Source organism: Notothenia coriiceps, unplaced genomic scaffold, assembly GCF_000735185.1.
Source record: "Notothenia coriiceps isolate Sejong01 unplaced genomic scaffold, NC01 NC01_scaffold00024515, whole genome shotgun sequence".
NCBI classification, from domain to species: Eukaryota; Metazoa; Chordata; class Actinopteri; order Perciformes; family Nototheniidae; genus Notothenia; species Notothenia coriiceps.
Genome location: NW_011357216.1, coordinates 4,366 through 26,502, shown reverse-complemented (window position 1 = coordinate 26,502; position 22,137 = coordinate 4,366). Strand labels below are relative to the sequence as shown.

The window sequence follows — 22,137 nt, the reverse complement described above, 5'->3', positions numbered from 1 at the left end:
GAAGGAGTAGTCAGTCACTCAAACGGGGAGCTCACAGCCTAGAATGTACCATTTTCCAACATTTAGATGTCAGATAAGCTACTCCACACACACACACACACACACACACACACACACACACACACACACACACACACACACACACACACACACACACACACACACACACACACACACACGGGCGACACACCACTACCTCCATCTCCCCGACCATCAATCCCTTCTTTTATGTAGACACAGATGTCCGAGATCTTACACAGTGTGAGGGGGCGCAGATGGCTCCTATAGCAGCCCGTCAATCAGAGCGCTGCAGTGAGATCACAATGCTTCGACCGGACCGTGTGTGTGTGTGAATGTATGTGTTTATGCTATATATACACTACAGTATTGTGTGTGTGTGTGTGTGTGTGTGTGTGTGTGTGTGTGTGTGTGTGTGTGTGTGTGTGTGTGTGTGTGTGTGTGTGTGTGTGTGTGTGTGCTGTTTTCTATATTGTGTGCCTGCGTGTGTCCGTGCTGTATGGTGACACTGATGATGATGGATGATAGTGTGATGGTGAGGCTGATGTATTGGAAGGCTGTACCTGGAGTGAAAATATGAAGCACATGGTGTCTATCTAATGGACCGAGTGGAGGCTGATGCTGAAGGGGTTCATTTTTTTTATTTGTTTTGTCTGCATTTTAAGAAATTATTAAGGCATACATAACAAAATAAAAACTGAGATACATAAAAATTACTACATGACAATCGAAAAATCAGGAGAAGAAAGAAAGAGAAAGCACACATTGATACCAGTTTATAAGATATAGCTTTTTAATACTCATAATTGTCAGATCGTACTACCTGGACATTATAAATGTTTTGTGTTTTATAATTTAACAATTGTTCCCCTCTTTCATCAAAGATATGTACTTGGCTTCTGATTCTCATGGTTATTCCATAAAATGTAATTTACTAGATTCTTCCTTTGTCAGTTAATTAAGTTATTGTCTTTTACAGTATTTCTACTCATTTTATTGTAAACCAAATGTTACCTTTATTATAATAATGTTAAAACTAAACTATGTGTCTGTAAAATTGCACAATAATTGTGTGAGCCTCTATTCAATTACCTTGGAGATCCCCTTCTTTGGCTCTTCGTTATAATTAAAGATAGATATTTTGACAAGCATTTGTTCTACAAAATAGATTAGTAGATTAACGTTAGATGATATGAAGGGTTAGAAGAGTAGCTAATGAAGTTTCTTTATATACAGTTGTATCAATTGTGGTAATTTAAATACATATTTTAATTGGGCTAACATTATTTAGATGAATCTTTCATTATCGGCTTATTTTTCTATTAATGAATAATTTGCTTAGTCTACAAAATGTAAAAACATGTTAAAAAAAAAGGGGATGTTATCAATGTCAGGACCCCACTCAGATATACATATATTAGGTTTATAATCACATTACATTTGCAGTGCCATAAAACAGAAACAGCAGAATCTTTCATTTTAAAAAGTGAATTTCTGTTACTTTTACTAATTATTAAAGGTATTATCATCTAAATGGTTTTCTGTCATTTTAAAAACAAAAATCGACGATGCATTTCAGCTTGATTATCAATACAATAAAATAAAGAGGTAGATGCACCTTCCGTATGTTTCATGTATTAACATTTACTGATTAATATCCAAGTGGGAACTGATCTCTGGTGGTTATAAATTAACTTGACTGTCTGATGTCTGGCTGGACATTGACCCACATGTAAAAGCTGGTTTCCATTTATCTTGGCTGCACATTGTTAGTCTCTACTTTACGACGTTGTACACTTGAAAGGAACTCCGCAGAAATCCATGTGCAGTGACAAACTCTTGAACGCTGATTTACATAATAACCCATTTACAGCTACATGCCACACACACCCACACATACTTACTTACAAACAGTGTCTCCCCTGGCCCTGACTCCATATGAATTATTCAACCAATCACACGGCTGAGCAGTCTGAACCGTGTCCCTGATTGGAGCATGCTGTGTTCACTTCAAATGTCTCACGCTATACCTGACTGACGTGTGTCTGTGTGTGCAAATGCGTGGGTGGAAAAGCAATTAAGGAAACATGAAAAAGTAACAGGGCATCTTGATTGGGGAGGCAGAATAATTTTTGTATTTTGGGCAAAGACAAGCACACTTTTCCAACACTCGACCATCTAATCATTTCTATTGCAAATATATATTTTTTCTGACTAATAAGTACTCAACATGGGTCATACTGATATTTTAAGTTTGAATAGTTATGTTATTATAGTCCACATTTTGCTGCAGATGTATTTCCGTAGTCAACACTTATAATGTATTAACTTGCTGTAGTGAAATGTTTAAAACTGGAACTGATTTCATTTTCAAACCGTTCATTTATCAATATTTTCGTCTTCTGCTAGTTATTCCCAATTCATGATCGGCACTAACTCGTTCTCCTCTTTCTCTGCAGAGATGTTAGAGTCCAGTAACCTCGTCACCTTCAATGGCTTGGCCAACAGCTCGAGCTACGACGCGTTCCTATTGGACGAGGAGCGAGGGAGACTACTGGTTGGAGCAGAGGACCACATCTTCTCATTCGACCTCGTTAACATCAACAGAGACCATAAAATGGTAAAACTCCTTACACTTTAGGTTTATTTTATAGGTTTGTGTGAGAGTTCAACGCATGAGGTTCTTTTGGTCCAGTTAGCAAGGAGTTATCTGAGCTCTTTTTATTTTTTTCTCTCCTCTCCTCTCCCTCTGGAGTCCATTACACCACATTTCTCTCCCCTCCCTCTATCCCTCCCACTGTCTGTCTCGGTCCAGACAGGGCTGTCCATAATTCCATTACTCCACCTGGACTAGGTTAACAGTCTTTTTATCAGATTGGGGTTGCCATCATAGACACAGACTTGCCTGCAGGCTGCAGAGAGCTGAGCAGGGGAATGAAAGTGCTGAAAAACACAGAGTCAATGCAGAGACAGAGAGTGTTACTTAATTATTTTTGCCCTTGGCTCGGATGTGCATTTTTCCCCCCTCTTTTGTTCTGAACTTTGCATCATTATCAGATAAAGGCCAAAAAGAGGTGATTAAGCAAATCTAATGTAATTACCCTAAAATGTGCAGAGCTGCAGAGAACTCAGCTGATCCAGAGAGGAGATACAGTCTAGGAATATAATGAGGAATGTGTGTGTATTGTATAAAAATACAAATGCATGTGCATACATTGCCTTTGTCTATCCACATCTGAAGGGCCAACAAAAAGAACGTTTGCTCAATCGCATTCTTAGTATATAATTATTGCCTTCCACATTTACACTCTGGCCATGTGTGTTTATAATTCATGTGACACCGAGGGCCACAGATAGATTTCTTCCCACAGCACAAGCCTTTATTTATTTCACAACAAGTCCTATCTTTTCCAAAACAACGATGCAAAAGCTTGTTAACTCAATGTTCTTTAGACAAAGTACAACCACATGCTCAAGATTTAGAAGTAGAAAGGAGTTTTAATACCATAATTTGAACCAGAACTCATATTTAGACAATATGAAATGTCTAAATCACCACAGCAAGTTTGGAGGGTAATAATCCTACGTGTTCCTACACATGTATGTTATCCAATTTCACCTAAACACAGAACATGTTTTGTTTACGAGTCACCTTAACCCCTTTCCATCTCTACTTTCATGCACCCTATCATTATACTGTTTAAAAAGCAATCCCCGCATGCATCATGATATGATGCATAAGTACACACAACACGTATGGTATGACCAGGAATGCAGAGGGAAATAAGGAAGTGAGTTAACTAGGAGCTGTCAATATACATCAGGCCAATTTCTCATTCCCCTGGAATGATCCAAATGTGCCCTTCCCCCTGATTCGCTGCATTGACTCACTGCCTTCATGTTTCATGGACCAACATGTAAATCTGTGCTCTGCACCTCCAGCCCAGTATGACTTTGTCTCTTCTTGTTTGCACAGATTGCGTGGCCTGCCACCCCCTCGAAGAGGGATGAATGCAAGTGGGCAGGAAAAGACCTTGGGGTAAGTCCACATTCATGATGGCATCATTGTTTGAAGTCTTCTCTATAATTATTGCCATCATTGTTACACAAATTATACGTCTGTCCTGCATCCATTCTTCAATTTACTCTTAAGCGCATTGTCGCAGAAATTCACTATAAGAGAAGTTTGGAGCATCAGAAATTAGCCAGTACCCATTATCCATCTCTCCTCAGTACTCTGTACTCTCTATAGGCCGTCCCCCACTGGTACCTTTAACAAAACACACTGTACGACAGATGTCCGGTCACAGTGAGGTGTACATAGTGTCCCTCTAGGACAGTGACGCATTACCTCAGAGGTTATAAGCTGCCGGGACAAACACTTTAATGTCGGGAGTATGTTTATGTTTGTGCCTCAGATTGTGCTCATGTGTGCATATTTATGTGGGAGTGTAATGTTTGACTTCCCATTATCTGGCGCAGCGCGTTAGCTCACATGTGCAGGAGTTTGCTGAACACATACTATATGCCACCTGCATTGTTTGCGTGCGTGATGGTGTTAGTGTGTGTTATCTCTGTGTTGCTGTTTGGATAGGCTCTCTGTGTGCTGGTATCTGATCTTAATTTCATGGCTGGATGAGTCCGGAGTGCAGCGGCTGCAGGGATTTTTGGATAATCCAGAATTACATACTCATTTCAAATCACAGAGGTTTTTCTCAGGTCCAACTCGCCGCCAGCTTTGTGGGATTCTCGCCCAAACACACAGTCGCAACTACACAAGCAACGCTACACCTTCGCTCGCTCTGTGGAAAAAATACTTTTTTTTCTGGCAGCACAAAATCACACAAAGCACAATGATGAGGTATTTGCGTGCTGTGAAAATGTTTACCCTTGAAAATGAGGCGGTGAGAGCAGAGAACTAGTGCAGAATGGAGAGGCCTTGATTAGGACATTACTAAAGCATTCAGAGCTCCCCAAAGTGATGCATTTCTTCTAACCACAATTTATAGCCGCTTAACAAATGTAACAGCTGCCCCCCTCCAAAATGCCTGATGGCTGTATCATTCTCTCTGGCAGCAGGATGAGTGTGTAACATGGCCCAGGTTGTTGCATTTGATTCAACTAATAAAGTGTTCACATCCTGGAGTGTGGATCACATATTTGTAGAAGTGCCTGATGTCATTTCCAAAATCATTTCCAGCTATTACACATATTAAAGGACAAATACAAATGCTTCCAATGCATTTATAATATTAACTTTGGGACCTAATCTCAAAATCCACTTAACTTATCCAAATAAATACAAACCACACACAAATGTGTCCACCCTTCTCTCCCATGGAAAATCAGCATCAATACACTGTCAAGCAAGAGTAATTGGTTTCATCCAATTATGACTCATGTATCCTCTGTGGGTATTGTGGTTTTCACATAATGACATGGTTTGTGATCAGGGATACAATTTTTCACCTGGGGGGCAGGACAGAGCGGCATGTTTGAGTGACTTGCATAACTTACGTACGTCAGTGTTTATGCGCAACCTACCTACCACATAGCTAATGAGGCAAAGTTGCAGACAGCCTTGTCAAATGCTAAACAGAGCTGACATTGGGTGGGGGGGGGTATCATATGAGTTGGTGAAATGCATATAATAGGGTCGTGAGAAGGATGTGAGGGCACATGTGCTCCCTCTGTTCCACCGTAGAACTTGCAGACGGTAAAGTCATTAAGTCACACAGTCGCAGAGACGTACACAGTTGAGGTCGGCCACAAGAAAAGTTTAGTCTTCCTCTGAGAACTTGGCAAAGGTCCTGTTGATAAATTGTGGAAATGCGAGGGGTAGTGGGTTAATGATTTAAAGGTGTTGAATGCTCGAATAAACCCTGGTCAGTTGTAAACCACTAGCATGCTACAGTTTTGTATTACAACATGTTCATATTTAGACTTTACATTAAAATCAAATTTCATATTCAACAAACAGTTTTGAGACATAAAGACATTTTGGAAAATATGCTTATTTGAAAGTTGGACACTAAGATTAACACCACTCTAATGTCTTTAGGTTCAATTTGAAGCTGTTAGCATAGCTCGCTATATAGACATGGGAAAAACTGCTAGCTTAGCTTTGACCAAATGTATAGCAGTCTATCTATAGCTCCTCTAACTTTCCTATAGGAATAGTAAAAAAAACAGATTGTGTTTTTACTGTGGGTTTTTGTGTGGGATTCTTTCTTGTGTTGTTTCCCTGTCATTTCATCTTATGCATGGGTAAGCTAACAGGATGCTAGCCATGCAGCCTCTATGAATTTGACTAAATGATCAAAGTCTTTCTTCAAGCCAGTTACCAAGGAAGCGGTGCAGTGTGTGATTCAAGTTAATTTGGTGTTTGAAATAATTTTCACTCCAACCTGATCTCAGTGCAGCTTCAGATCCATTTATGTCTCATAAGAGAGACATCAGCAAAAATGAAATGTTGGTGAGGTTTAGTAGCCCGAAGCGTGCATGTGTTAAAAGATAATTTATCTGCCTGCATGTGATGTGCGCTGCGTTTCCAAATCCCAGAGCCAATGTCGACTTATGTGTTAGGTGGACATTCAGCATGTACCGGTATATAATAAGGAAAACCCCAGACTAATCTCCTAAACACATGTGCCCAAATCAACTCCTCGAGGCTGCTAATAACCTTCCTACATTAACCAATCCCGTTGATTAGCACTCTGATAAACAGTCTCACACCACTGGGACTATCAACATGTGCTGGAGAGCCAACCCAAACCCCCTAGGTAAATTCAAACATATGGATCATTAAAGATCTGAGCTACATTTTGCCTGATTTGAGATACAGGTGGGATTTCCTTGAAGGAGACTCAGGTTCTCATTTCAAATCCAACTGGAAATTCCCCGCTTTAAACAGAGTTCCAACAGAGCTTTTCTCTTCTCTCCATTATTCTCTGCTTCCTATTACTCTCCATTTTCAAGCCAATCACGCCTTTCTCTATTAAAAGTGTCAACGCTATTTTCATAAAGGATCAAACTTAATTCACACTTTATGACGTGTAGGAGGTTTTTTGGGGGTTAATGCTTATAATCTCTTAGTTTCACATGCTTTGTGAGGCCATACATATATAATACAGGTTGAATTTCTACATAAACAGAGACTGGTATAACAGTCACATCATGTATTTCAATTTCTTTGCCAGATGTATATTTCACTTCATGAAATTTGGGGTTTTGATCTGCCACGTCTCCTTTCTTTTCCAGAAGGAGTGTTCTAACTTCATCCGGGTCCTCCAGCCCTTCAACCAGACCCACCTGTACATCTGCGGCACAGGAGCCTTCCACCCCATCTGTTCTTTTCTGGAAATGGGCAAGAGGGCTGAGGTAATCCAATGGTGTTTCAAATGTAATCAGTTATATCAATGCTTATGTCATTTAGTTCTCAATTGGGCATTAGGGTTCATCTGTCGTGAAAAGCTACAATAAAGTACACTGAAATAACTGAAACGTTGATTTTTATTAAATTTATTGTATCAACAGATTTCACATATCTGTTTTAGGTTAGTTGAAAGCAAGAATAGTAGGTTTAAATAAAGAATATTAGGTTCATTTTTTTTTTTTTTGACTAACTTAATACAGTTATGTGAAATGTTTTCACATAATACACTTCATTAGTCAACGGTTCAGTTTTTTCAGTGTAATGACAGAAAGTATTTTCCCTTAAAAGAAAGTAAGCAAGCAACCACACTGGCTGGACACACAAACAGACACACACCATTTTCTGTCAAGCACAGCAGTAGCAGTTCCCTTCATTGATTATCTTCTGGTCAATGTTTTCTTTTGTGTAGAAGTGGAAAGAAAAAGTGGTCACTACATGGTTCGACTTCAGCTGGTGGAAATGAAACAACCTCTCCCCTATAAAAGTTTAATCAGTCATCTTGATAAAGACCTCCGGATTAATCAATGTACCGGCATGGGTTCTGCAGCCCCACAATAGTGAGGGGAAAGACTGCCTGCACCATGCAGGTTTTGAGTATAGAAGACCCGGCGTGAGTTCACTTGAGTTTATAGAACTGTTGTCAGTTATTGATTTGAAGAAACATGAGATGTTGGGTCTTTCTTTTGTGACTATTCAAAGACACTGCTGCATGATCCTACTTTATTCCTCATCATTCTTTGTGGTTGCACAACTGTGGTGTAAAATAACATATTATTGACCAAGCCTGGCAAAAACCCAATCCCAAACAGAGTGTTCTAAAATGAGATTTTGCTGTAATTTGAAACACAGGCTATAAATGTACCTTCTTAACCAGGGTCAATGCGACTTTCACTGGCCTCATTTTGAACTTTGACCCTTTCCTCCACAGGATAACCTCTTTCGACTGTCCTCGCATTTCGAGAATGGCCGCGGGAAAAGCCCCTATGACCCCAAAATGCTGTCAGCCTCGCTTTTGATCGGTGAGTTGGGTTCCAGCCTTGATTAGTTCCAGGAAGTACATGTTCACATCAGACCTTTATTCATAACTGCATTTTCTTCACTGGCAGATGGAGAGCTGTACTCTGGCACATCTGCAGATTTCATGGGAAGGGACTTCGCTATTTTCCGTACTCTTGGAGATCAACATCCAATCAGAACAGAGCAGCATGATTCAAGATGGCTGAATGGTAAAAATGTTTTTTATTAGCAAGTGAAATGGTCACAAATAACTAAGTTATACTCCCGAGTCCCGAGAAAACCTGTTTTTTGTGCAACTTAATTTGATGAAGTTGCACAAAAAACAGGGTCTACTCAAATATGTTGCATTTCCTGGGTTTTAAGAGGCTATTTATATCTATAAGCTTACAGATGAAGCTTAAACTGGTCAGACAAAAAGATGGATAAAACATATTTTGGAAACTCACATACTCCAACAAAAATGTAAGCAAAATTGGACACATTGCTGTCCAAATAAACCTCAATGTTTCGATACATGGTTGAAGTAAACCCTTGACATTGGTCAGTTTTGGATAAAGAAATCCATTGAGCCTTTCAATGGACATTGGAGCATTAAATTATCACGTCTCCAGCCATTCCCATTCTTGTGCAGAAATCTGATATCAGAGCCCATTCACAGAGTCACTGGATTTGCCTGTGCTGGTAAGATTAGCACGGCAGTGAGGGTTATTGACCGTTCAGTCTATCTTTCGGCACTGCAGAGGACTTAGGGAGCCACAAAAGGTCAGTTTGAACTTTCCCCTCAAGCTGTGCCATCCTTTTTTTCCGCCTCTTTCCCACAGAACTAATCCGCTCTCAGCTGTTTTCCTGTAGTGGAGTCGAATTCCACTCCGTTCCCTTCAACCCCCTCCCCCCTCCCCCAGCACCATCGAAAACACCGTTCTTTGCAGTGCTGATTGCTGTGACATATTCATAAAGAGAGATTTAAAAAGGAGAAGCCATTGTTAGAGCGTTAATCCCCATCGATCTTTCACCGTGTTCAAACAAATACTCTTGGGATTGTATCCATTCGACTCAGCAAAACTCCTTCCCCACAAAGGGGGGATTGTAATTGCATGGATTACCAGGTTGGGGATATTATATTAAGCCTTTATCAACATGGTTACATGGTACTCAAATGTAACTAGAAATCAAATTGGGAATTAATCCTCAACAGCAGCTAGATCTGGAAAGGATTCAGGGTTAAACGGTAGCTTTGGCTTTGTTAGTCTTTATTCAGGCAATTTATTTACACATCTCTTCACCCTTTAATGCCCTCTCATTCAACATTCAGGTTGGATTGAAACACGACTGAAATCACTGAATACAGTAGCCTTTTGTTGGGAATGAAATGTAATAAATGTTATGACCTCAATGGTTCAGCCTGTTTTTGTATGCGAGGGCACGTGAGATTGGATTTATGAATGTGTAGATTTAATAGCACATATTCACAAAACAGCAATGAGGCTTGTGTGGTGGTACGCATGATTCATACAGAGGTCTCGCACCCGCACAGCGCTTATAAATCTGCTTCCCACTTTGGCTACAGTCGTCTTTTTCACAGTTACTTTATATCCTAAACGGCCATGCAGGCGAAACATGGCACTGCTTGTTTCTTAACAGCTAACCCCTCGAGCTTTCAGACACAGGCTCGTTTTACGCGTGACGACGCCTCAGTGACTGTGGCCACTTTCTCCCCTTCCCTCTGTCAGAAGATGTCCCGGCCCTAAGGCCTCGGCTGGCCACTTTAGCTTTGATTTCCTCTTGTGCTTAAAGTCGAGATACATTTATTCAAGTGTTACCGGGGACAATCAGAGCCATGTGTGTTTTCGAGGATGTGGCCCAGAGAAAGGGGTTATGTGGGATTTGGGCTTGGAGCGCTCACTTGGGGTAGAGTCAGATACTGTAACACCAGGGTGTAAAGTGAATGGCTGTTATTACTGAGCCGTGACTGGAGAATATCACGGGGGATTTGGTTTCGGAGGTGTAAAATAGGGGTGAAGGGATTGTCATCGGGGCGGAGGTTGGATCGTAAAACATTAGTTTGTGTACGTTTTTGTATGCTTCAAGTGTGAATGAACACATGTATGCACTTTTGACTGCCTGCAGTGTTGTTTCTGGGCTTTATTCATTTCCCCTTTTCCCCTCCAGACCCCAGGTTTGTAGGTGTTCACTTGATCCCAGAGAGTGACAACCCTGAAGACGACAAGGTCTTCCTGTTTTTCAAAGAGAACGCCATGGACGGAGAGCACACGGGCAAAGCTACCATCGCCAGGATAGGACAACTGTGTAAGGTAACAACACACACATACAAAACCCTAATCACAGTTGAATCCGAAAACAATGGAAATACATTTTAACATAACTGCATGGTTGAAGAGAAAATCACTACATGTGTGTATCAGATTTAGCAAAAATGTATTTAGTTCTTTGTATTTGTGCCCTACAGAATGACATGGGGGGCCACAGGAGTCTTGTTAACAAGTGGACCACTTTCCTTAAAGCCCGGCTAATGTGTTCAGTGCCAGGGATCAACGGCATTGATACACACTTTGATGAGCTACGTAAGTGTGTATTCTTTATTTATAAAAAGTAAGCTTGACACACTCTCTTTTAAATGCTGCTAATAAACATCACCGTCACTCATTCTTGCTTTGTATTTTCAGAGGACGTGTTTCTAATGAGCTCCAAGGACCCGAAGAATCCGGTTATCTACGCCGTATTCACCACATCCAGGTACAGATCTTTTTTTGTCTGACTTTAAAATGTGCGTGCAAAGACTCACATTCTCAAACAGCTTGAAAGACGCTGGTAGTATCATATTTGTTTTGTTGATTAGTTGCTAGGAGATCACAAGGAGCTGATACAAATTCAACGGGCAACCGTTCTTGACAGGTTATTTCCAGGGTATTCGGAAAGTACACACGCTTCATATTTCCTTTCAGGGATTATTCCTTTTCAAATCTTTTATTCCGTCCTTTTATCTGTAATTTCCTAACCATCCAAATGACATGGCAGAATGCGAGCGGCCAGGCGTGCCTGCGTCAAATTCCCAGACAGCGCTCCCCGTCTCGTAATCCACTTACAGGTGTCTTATGGTAGCTTGCCCCTCACATGGTTCCCTTCCCCACATCTCAGAATGGATATTGCTTTAAGCCGATTCCCCCTGTTCCTCCCTACCTGTCCCCCCGTTTCACTGAAACCTTGGCAGAGGCTTGTAGGGAAATCAGATTATAGAGCAGGAGGGAGCGAGAGAAACATGATATTCACTCAGCAGGAACGCACGTCTCTCGCCCCAGCATTCAATGGGGTTTTTCTCCAAGGCCGGGTGGGGCTCTATTGAAGCATACGGAGAGGTGAAGGCATGGGGCGACGCAGATAAGTGAGTTGAAATGGCACAGATGGCAGCACTTATCATGATGATGATGAATTTGCATTTAGGAAGGAGGAGGGGGGGATTTTGTGTCCGGTAGTGTCTCCAAACTGCTTTGAAAAGAGGACAAACACTTCACCATCAATCACTGCTAATGATAAGACGCATACCGACGGGCGCCTTGCATCACCAGCCCCGTATGGCTTCTCAGAACTGTATTCGAGGCAAAAGGTCTCTGGTGGGTACACACCCTTCTCACCCAAATGTGTGCTTGTACTCACACACACACACATACACGCTTTAAAATTCAATTATAGGGCATTGAGGAATTAGAGTGGTTTAATTGGTTTTCTAAGTGGCCGCTTTTCAGAGATGAATAGGGCAGAGATTCCGAGGGACCGGCTTTTAATATCACTGCTTAATGAGGCACAAAGAAGCTGCCACTGACAGATCAATGTTTGATTGTGTGTGTGTGTGTGTGTGTGTGTGTGTGTGTGTGTGTGTGTGTGTGTGTGTGTGTGTGTGTGTGTGTGTGTGTGTGTGTGTGTGTGTGTGTGTGTGTGTGTGTGTGTGTGTGTGTGTGTGTGTGTGTGTGTGTGTGTGTGTGTGTTCTTGTGGGGTTAACTGCATTTCCTCTGTCTCAAACTGTGTGTATCTGCACAAACACATGTTCGCCCTTCTTCTAAAAGCATGGGTATTGGAGTGGTTTTTATTTTGCCCCTGGAGTTAATTGAATTTCGCTGTAATTAACATTTTCAAATGCTAATCCATTCATCTTCTGTGCTTTGGTGAGTACTGTGGGCTGCGTGTATGCCAGCCACATCCCTAATTAGTCTGATACAACTTCCCATTGCATTCAGAAAGACAAAGGACGTCCCAAATCTTATTGAAGAATTTGGTTTCTCGCTCATGCAAGAGACTGACTGTCCAAATTAAAATCTGCCATCTGTAAAAAGTGACAAAAAGCTGATTAATTAACTTAATTTTTCCACATGTAACCTTCAAGCAAAAAATGACAAGTCTTTAAAAATGTGAAACCAATCTGGATTACATGTGGTCAGAGGTTAATAGACTTCATGGTGCGCAAAAAAACAGCTCCAGGAATATTCAAATGACTCATTTACGAAATATCTCTTGGAATATTCCAGTAAAACGCCCAACACTTTGATGAACCACGGCTCAGATTGCTGTCTTCCGGATGACTCGGGACATCGTTTAAATTGAAATAAAATCCCCCAAATTCCGTCCTTTTTGCGTGAATGATTGACCTTGCCTGCTTTGGACCTTGTCTGGCAAGTGAAACTAAAATCCGATCATCTAGCTGAAGCGAGGGCTAAATATCGGAGGGGATTCCAAGTATGCTGTGAACCAGGTCTCCTGCTTTGTTGGTGGTGTGCCCAAATTCCTGTCTGTTCTCAAGAGGCTAGAAGCAATCAGTTAGAAGTTCCAATCTGTCATTCGTATACTTAGGTCATGACAACCCTGCTCTGCTCTGTCTTTGTGCGATGAATGGTCATTTTGTTGTCTTTCTTCAGTATTTCACAAGCTCCTAATCCCTGTCTTGTGACCGATCATTTATGTCTCTGTCATCTTTCCCCGCCCTCTCCCTCTCTTCATCCTTTAACTCTTTGTTTTGGTCTCATCCCTTCTACGTTTCTCTCCCTTTCTCCACAGTAACATCTTTAAGGGCTCAGCAGTGTGCATGTACAACATGGCCGACATCAGGAGGGTTTTCCTGGGTTCCTACGCACACAGAGATGGACCCAACTACCAGTGGGTGCCTTTCCAAGGGAGGGTGCCTTACCCCCGCCCTGGCACTGTGAGTCTCCACAATAACAATAGTCCTAAAATAAAGAGATTTCTTCAGTGTCATCATTTAAACTAACCTTCTGGTCATACCCTCAGTGCCCCAGCAAGACATTTGGAGGATTCGACTCCACCAAGGACCTCCCTGATGATGTCATCACCTTCGCCAGGGGACACCCTGCCATGTACAACCCGGTGCACCCGATAGGCGGGCGTCCCATCATGGTGCGGACAGACGTGGACTACCAGTTCTCCCAGCTGGTGGTGGACAGAGTGGAGGCCGAGGACGGACAGTACGACGTCATGTTCATCGGGACAGGTACAACATTTCACAGTTTGTCCTTTGATGCCCGCTAATTTGCATTTTAAACAACGTGCTCAAAGTGATCTACTCTAGTAGTTCTATTATTTTCATACTACACTATTTGATTTAAGTTGTGAAGGGGTTCAGCTCCACTTATAGATATTGTACTACTATTTTCAATAAATGGCAGTATAATTAAACTTGGAGCACACTGAGAGAGACTTTGCTTGTTATTCAATGTAATAATGGTTTACTGATACGCCTGCTAATATGTAGATAAAAGTGTACTGGCACTTTTTCCTCCCACTTCAAGCAGTGATTTTACCGCCGTTCATGTGAAGGCCGGTTTAGATGTAGATTTTTGACAAATTATTATAATAATATTAATGGTATATCTTTTTCAGACGTGGGCACAGTGCTGAAGGTGGTGACAATCCCCAGAGAGAGCTGGCACGACCTGGAAGAGGTGGTTCTGGAGGAGATGACTGTCTTTAGGGTAAGACCATAAATATGAAGTGTTAACAGCAGTTTATGACGCTGATGCCTTACAGTATAGAAATACACACCGTGTCCATAGATGTGGTACTAAAGCAGCTGTGCTATGTTTGTTTTGAGCAGGAGCCGACTCCCATTACTGCCATGGAGCTGTCGACCAAGCAGGTAAAGACTTTTTTCCAGCACATAATAATTTATCCAGAAGCTGTTGACAGGGCTAGAACTGAGAGCTTCTGGGCCTTTAGGCAAACACTGAGATATGAGAATAAATGTGCCTACTGAGGGCCAAACTCACAACCTACTTCTTTTTACAAACCTTTTCCAACTGAGCCTCACAGGAATACTTAATTTGCACATCCTCGCTCTGTCTTTCTCTCCCACAGCAACAGCTGTACCTCGGCTCTGGCCTGGGTGTATCACAGATGTCTTTACACCGTTGCGAGGTGTATGGGAAAGCTTGTGCCGAGTGCTGCCTGGCCAGAGACCCTTACTGCGCCTGGGACGGCAGCGAGTGCTCCAGATACTTTCCGACCGCCAAGAGGTAGGAGCACGCACGCACATCTTTGACCTCTATTTATCCTCCGAGGGGTTTGCTGAGCCTGCATGCTTTTCAGCCACATCCTGCCTTTGTAATAATTCCGTCATGCACCTGGGAGTTATCAGTGCACCTGCAGTCCGCTGTTGTAAATGGCTTTAAATGCGTTGCTCAAGGGCATATCAGTACAACCTTGTTTCTGTAGACCACGACCGACACCGGCCTATTTGCAAGTGATGTGAATCCAAAAAAAGTACACGTAAGTGCCAAAACATCTAAACATGGAAGTAATCTGCAGTCGGAATAATACACGGGCACAAAATACAGTGATTAAATACTCAGTGTGCATTCCAAGAGGTACAATCCAACATCCTGGGTTGTAACTTCTGCCAGTAACAGTTGTTCTGAGCTGTGATCCCTCGCCCTACAGCCGTGATGTACGCACACACACACTGACGAATATACATCCACCCAAAGTGACACACACACTAAATTATAGCCAACAGGAGCTGTCTGACCACTTCACCCTGAAGCCAGGAGGTATGAACACACACACCCTCAAATTACCCTTTGCCGTAGCCAGTGGGATTAGGCTGACCACCACAGCCCTCTCTCTCACACACACACACACTCTCTCTCACTCACTCACTCACACACACACTCTCTCTCTCACTCACTCACTCACTCACTCACTCACACACACACACACACACACACACACACACACACACACACACACACACACACACACACACACACACACACACACACACACACACACACACACACACACACTGCACCCCTGCATCTCATTCATCCAGAACTTCTCACACCAGCAGAAGTAGGCCAGTGGGTATACTCCAGCTTGGCAGGGTTACAGAAGAGGTGGCACACCCCGTGGTTAAGGCCAGGATCGGCTCCTCTCCTCCACGCTGCAAATATTTTCCCCCACAGAATGAGAACCAGATGAAAAAGACAGGATTGTTATCCCAGGAAACGTACAGAGGAAGGACATGTGTGAGAGCAGCATCTACTGTATGGATGGGACACAGAAGGATGTTAGTGGGCATATTTGATGTGAATTCAAACACGTGCTGACCGTTCTGCATCTGTTTCTTTGTTACATCTTCCTCTGCTTTATTTCCTTCTTAACATCCCTTCCCCTCACCTCACTTTGATTTGTACAGGGCCTGTCAGAGATTTTAAACATGACCATGACAATTAGGAACAGGAACATTTGCAGTTACTCTGCAAAGCCAGGCTGTGAAAACTCCTCGCTGTCAGGCAGTAAAAAAAAAGCCGAATGACACGGTGGACTTTAATATCGAGGGGACAGAGAGTGGGTCTGCTTTTACGAGGCTTTGCAAGGGCGAAACAATGTCTTATGTGTTTCATAATAACGGCTCATCGGAACGCAATGAGGCACGCTGTTTCATTGCTCGGCAGGTTTATGTTTCGTAACATTCTGCCAGGCTTTACTTTTTTCCACTCTTGTGATTTAACACTGGGGTAAAGGTTCAACGAATACCCAGTCTCCAGTGAAGCTGAAAAAGTATTGTGTAACATTGCCCCCTAGTGGTTGAAATTAAATAGTACAGAGAACAGAACGTGAATTTCTGGTCTATTCTGTTGAACATGTGTTGCTTAAATTACCAGTACACCCTCTACAGCAGAGGGGCCCAACTCATTTAGTTCAAGGCAACATACAGCTAGATTTGATCTCAAGTGGGCCTGACCAGTAAAATCCTAGCATAATAACCAATAAATGTTCACATTTAATGAACTATCTTTTTACAAACTATTATGAACAACTTGACATATCTAGAAACAAATAAGTGCAATTACAACAATTGATTGCCCCACGTTATCATTTACACATGTGCATTACAACTTACAGATCACAGTGTATCTACAAAGGCAGACAAATGTAGTCACTGGTATCTGGAACTAAACAATATAGTTTTATATAATTTTACTTCATGATCAAAACAACTTTTAAATATCTCAATCAATCAATCAATGTTTATTTATATAGCCCAATATCACAAATGTTACATTTGTCTCAGTGGACTTCACAGTTTGTACAGAATATCAGTATGACAATACGACACCCTCTGTCCTTAGACCCTCACATCGTACAAGGAAACACTTCCAGAGAAAACCCACAGTTTAAAGGGGAACATGGGAGAAACCTCAGGGAGAGCAACAGAGGAGGGATCCCTCTCCCGGGACGGACAGACGTGCAATAGATGCCGTGTGTAAATTGAAAAGATAATACATTTGCAACATAGGTAGACCAAATGTTTGGAAAAGCATGTGTGTATAATAGGAAGATGAATCCACGAGGATATCCATCCAGGACTTATGATCCAGAATAATATCTAAAAATTATTTTACATTCATTTCTACATCTGTGTAGTAATCCTGACCACCACCACAAAGTGGAAACCATTGAGGAAGAGAATTAAGTTATCCCCCGCCTTGTAAATGTAGACCATTTATACATACAAAATGCAGTTAATGCCTTCTCTGTAATTTTTACACTTTGCAAAGTCACCCCTTCTGTTCGACACCCCTGCTCTACAGCCATTAACTTTCTCTGTGGTTTCCCCCAGGCGAACCAGACGACAGGACATCAGAAACGGAGACCCTCTCTCACAGTGCTCGGATCTCCAGCATCATGGTAATGACTCCACACGAACACACATAGTACGCTCTCTCCTCTTCTTGCTACACACTTTCCCCTAACCTGTGTGTGTTTGTGTGAGCAGAAGACACAGCCGGCTTAGGCGGCATGGAGGACAGGAATGTGTACGGTGTGGAGAACAGCAGCATGTTCCTGGAGTGCAGCCCCAAGTCTCAGAGAGCGCTCATCTACTGGCAGCTGCAGAAGCCCAACGACGAGCGCAAGCACGAGGTGTGTTCACGTTATCGCTGATTCAAATGCAGCTGGGTGATTGCAAAAGTCACACATTTGAACTTTAACTTAATTGAATTTGTGGGATAATTCAATTGCTGCAAACAAAACATCATCTCTGCAAAAATCAGTTCCCTGTGTTATCTTGTAAGGATCTCTGAACTCTTTGACCTTTAAACTTAGTGACCTAGAAAAGTTGATAACCTAGGGGTGTGGATGTTTAGATTTACTTTTGACCCCATGCTTTATCCATTTCATTTGGCCTGAGTTTCTGCTGTGGCTCTTTTTGTTTAACGGGGCATTCGTTCCGTGGGTTATTGGGTACAGGGTTGAATTTAAATCCAGGAAGTCCAGTTTGAGTAATAGATCCATGATTATTTTAGGCTTATCAGACACAGAACACAGTTTAACAGATTATTATTTCATTAGAAAAACACTTTCCTTCCATAGCTTTGGCCAGTGGTGTCAAGTAACTAAGTTACGTACAATTTTGTACTTCTACCCCACTACAATTCAGAGGTGAATTGTGTACTTTCACTCCACTACATGTATGTAATACCTTTAGTTACTTTGCGGATTTGGATTAAGAAAATGGGAAATATAATCAACTCTTGAATCAGACTTTAGTTCCACCTGGAGTAAATTCACAAGCTACCCTGCAGTATACAAAGTCATTCAAACTAGCTGCACCTTTACCAGCTTTGATAACACTTTAATGATCAATCATTATAAAACACATCATATATATTATTCTGAAATGGACCAATCTGCAGAATGAATAATACTTGGTACTTTAAGTAGATTTAGATTATATTTTGAATGCAAATTTTACAAAATTAAGTACAAGATCTGAGAACTTCTTTCACCTCTGGCATCGGCAATCATTTATCAAAATCTAATATTTTATTTATTTTTATGACCCCTGTTTACTCACACTCAGATCAAGGACTTTTGTGCTTTGCTGTTGTCTGTTTGTTCTAATTTCTCCCTATCAATTCATTCCTCTGACTTATTTTCTCTTTTTCCAGATCAAGCTCGATGACCGGGTTCTCAATACAGACCAGGGTTTGCTCATACGCAGCCTGACCCAGTCGGACTCAGGTGTCTACCACTGCCAGGCTGTGGAACACGGCTTCATACAGCCCCTGCTGCGCCTCAACCTCCAGGTCATCCCCGCTCAGAAACTGGGTGACATCCTGCCCGGACTTTCCAGCGCGGGAGGCGGGGGAGGTCACTCTCCCAAGCACAGGCTGTGGTATAGAGATTTCCTGTCTCTCTTGGACCACCCAGACCTCAACAGCGTGGAGGAGTTTTGTGATCGAGTCTGGAAGAAAGAGCGCAAACAGAAGAGGGTGAAGACGCCCAACGGTAAAACCGACAGCACAGGTGCCTCTAACCCGGCGGCACGGCCTAAAGCTTTGGCGCCAAATGCCCAGAAGCAGCAAGCCAATCCCCCACAGAGGGGGCCATGGCCTAAGGGTGACAATCCAACTGTCGACGTGCCAACACAAGGTCAGCCTACCCAGAAAACTCAACCAAATCTGGGTACGTTGATTGGCCAGGCACCAAAGAACATTTCGAGGACGCAAAATGGACAGAAGGGGACCCCGGCTTCGGGGGGGTCTCGGGCGGGCAGCCATCAAACGGCCAAGTGGAGAAGGATGCAGGAAAGTAAGAAGGGACGCAACAGGAGGACCCACGAGCTTCAAAGACCCCCACGTAGCGTCTGAGGGAAAAAAGCACAGAGATGCACACATGCAACCAGATATACACACACAAGCACAAACCCATGCATCCACACATAACACACACACACACACATTCTATAGATTGTGTGTCCAATGTATGATTCAGTGACCTCGTCATGAAAGCAAAACCAATAAGAAAACAGCAGCTCACACTCTTAGAAAAGTAGAAATACAAGAGCTGCCATCATGTCACAACAACACACTCCAATTCAAAGACACAAATGAAATGGACAAAGACTAACAGAGGACTGAAAACTGGAATGCATACTGTAAATGTGTGAAGATATGGCTGGTTGCCTGGGATACTGCCTGGCAGACACTTCAACCTCCTGTACATAAGCTACTAAAATAAGACTGGGACAAAAATGTTTAGTGAGGTGTTTGTTCATACGCAGAGGGACTTACTATGCTGAGAGGACAGTTGTGGAGACATTTATAGATACACAGACTTTTATGGAAGCAGAAATGATCCACTGTCCTCACTGCCTGAGCATGTGACCTGCAAGATGAGTGTTCATGGAATGGATTAAAAACTCTTATTTTGAAAAACTGTTTGAGGAGAAAGAGCCTTCCATCTAGTCTTTGGAGTGAAGACATGCAACAGAACCCTTAAAGGAGAAAAGGGAAAGGGTTGCACCAGTGGCCCCTTATGTTGTTTAAAAACAGATAGAAGCATTAATACAAGCAAAAACTGCAAAGTCATGCTGCGGTGTAGAGAAAGTGCTTCATCATTTCTCCACCGAGGCTGGGAAAGCATTGTGCATGTTGTCGTCAATCAATGTTTTAATAAGCTAGTTATTTTATGGAATTCTAGAGGCTTTTTTTTTTGTTACACCCTCCCTAAAAAGTTTTCCTTTTATATTGTCTTTCCTTTCCAGACCAGTGATTCTATTTTGGGGGCAAAACGTTACAAGCAACATAGTAGTCTCATTGTGCATTATCCCTACTGCTCTCCAGGATTCGGTGTAAGTTATGATGTTGTTGCTTTTTATGGGATTTAAAGAATCTGGGCACGGATTCCAGTTGTAGGCTATGCTAAAAACCCAGTCTGAAATAGACTGCCAGTTGTTTTGTGTACATATATACAACAAACTTAACTCTGTGTATATACAGTACATATACAGTACAAGAACACCACTTGATTATTATTTATTGCTCATTGTTTTGTGAAAGGGTTGCATTTATTTTTGATATTATGGTATTTTTGGCTCATCAATATATTGGGAGAAACAATGGCAGAGGGAACTAAGGAAGCTTTGATGGACCAACTGGCTGAAATTGTGTCAAGGAATCCCTTTTTGGGGATAAAAGGGTTGATATGAGTACAGGGGTTTGTGTCATTACTACATATTTGACAGAGATCCGACCAACGATAAGCACAATTTTGTCTCTTTTGACTTTCATAGCAGATTATTTCATTTTATTTTAATTTCTCCCAAATCCATTCAACATTTCTTTGTTCATCCGGTATCCATTATGTGTAAGATAATTCCCCAAACTGAAAAACTTTAGCTGTGAATCTCTGTAAGAAATAGTGGAGAAAAATGTTAAACCTAGTCTGAAGGAGAAGACACGTTATACTGCATGTGAATGCTACCTACAGTAAGTGCATCTTTTTTATCGTCTCTTTACGTGTTTTGTGTGAGAGGTAAAGTTCCCTTAAAGCAAGGTGTGAATTACTTTTGTCCTTTTGCCAAAACAGTGATAACACAACCTACAATACTCTGGCCAAAGCTGGTTAAGATCCAAACTCCTTTAACTAGAACTCAACTATGGTACCTCCTGTCTCCCCTGTCCCCTAAGACAGGAGTAATGTGTCAATGCAATAAATTAGTCAAGATAGTGTCCTCTACTAAAAGTCCAAAGTTGGTTGTGTCCCTGATTCAGGTCCCTCCCTCAGAGTTAGAAAAGTGAGAGAGCTGAAGTTACCACTGCTGTAACAAAGGTTCTTTCTGGCATGCATTCAGTTGTCTAAATAAACATCTCCGTTACAAAAGAAAAGTCTCTTTGTTCTCATTTCAGTTAAAAACGTTCTGCACATAGTGTCCTCAGCTGCACTACATTGTATCCAAGGTAACACAAAGGACTCAAATTAAATAAAAGACTACAGACATGCTAGGCCCTGTGAGGCTAAAAGTGGAGCTAAATGCTAACATGAGAATGACATGCCCAGAATGACAATGCATGTCCACTATCTTAGTGTTAGCATGCTAATTTGTGCTAATTAGTACTAAACACAAAGTAAGCTAATAGGAATGTCAATCGTTTTGCAGACAATGTTTGTTTGTTATAAACCAATGTAGCCTCACCGTAAAGGGGTATTCCATTTTTGAAAACGTTGAACTACCGATGCCATCGACAGAAACATGGCTGAAATTCAGGAGCAATTTATTGTTTTAAAAAGTTTAGAAAGAACATTAGGGTGAGCTTGTTAGCTACCATGATGCTAGCTCACTGTGATTGGTTACTCG

At 41.9% G+C, this 22,137-nt stretch overlaps 1 protein-coding gene across 2 annotated transcripts in view; it reads left to right on the top strand.

Annotated features, from left to right (window-relative positions):
* The window catches only part of sema3aa (sema domain, immunoglobulin domain (Ig), short basic domain, secreted, (semaphorin) 3Aa), a 33,347-nt gene extending 11,695 nt beyond the window's left edge, over positions 1–21,652 (top strand). Inside the window, exons 2-17 of one of the 2 annotated variants that reach the window (XM_010782277.1) lie at positions 2,478–2,638; positions 3,995–4,057; positions 7,282–7,398; positions 8,382–8,472; positions 8,560–8,679; positions 10,640–10,782; positions 10,938–11,052; positions 11,155–11,224; positions 13,536–13,680; positions 13,767–13,986; positions 14,376–14,467; positions 14,590–14,631; positions 14,850–15,007; positions 17,617–17,684; positions 17,773–17,918; positions 18,947–21,652. In XM_010782277.1, coding sequence (XP_010780579.1) covers positions 2,478–2,638; positions 3,995–4,057; positions 7,282–7,398; positions 8,382–8,472; positions 8,560–8,679; positions 10,640–10,782; positions 10,938–11,052; positions 11,155–11,224; positions 13,536–13,680; positions 13,767–13,986; positions 14,376–14,467; positions 14,590–14,631; positions 14,850–15,007; positions 17,617–17,684; positions 17,773–17,918; positions 18,947–19,648 — 2,453 coding nt within the window. In that variant the 3' untranslated portion in view covers positions 19,649–21,652. Of the gene's footprint in view, positions 1–2,477; positions 2,639–3,994; positions 4,058–7,278; positions 7,399–8,381; positions 8,473–8,559; positions 8,680–10,639; positions 10,783–10,937; positions 11,053–11,154; positions 11,225–13,535; positions 13,681–13,766; positions 13,987–14,375; positions 14,468–14,589; positions 14,632–14,849; positions 15,008–17,616; positions 17,685–17,772; positions 17,919–18,946 lie in introns of both variants that reach the window. The other variant, XM_010782276.1, reaches the window with a different exon arrangement.
* The last annotated feature ends 485 nt before the right edge of the window (positions 21,653–22,137 follow it).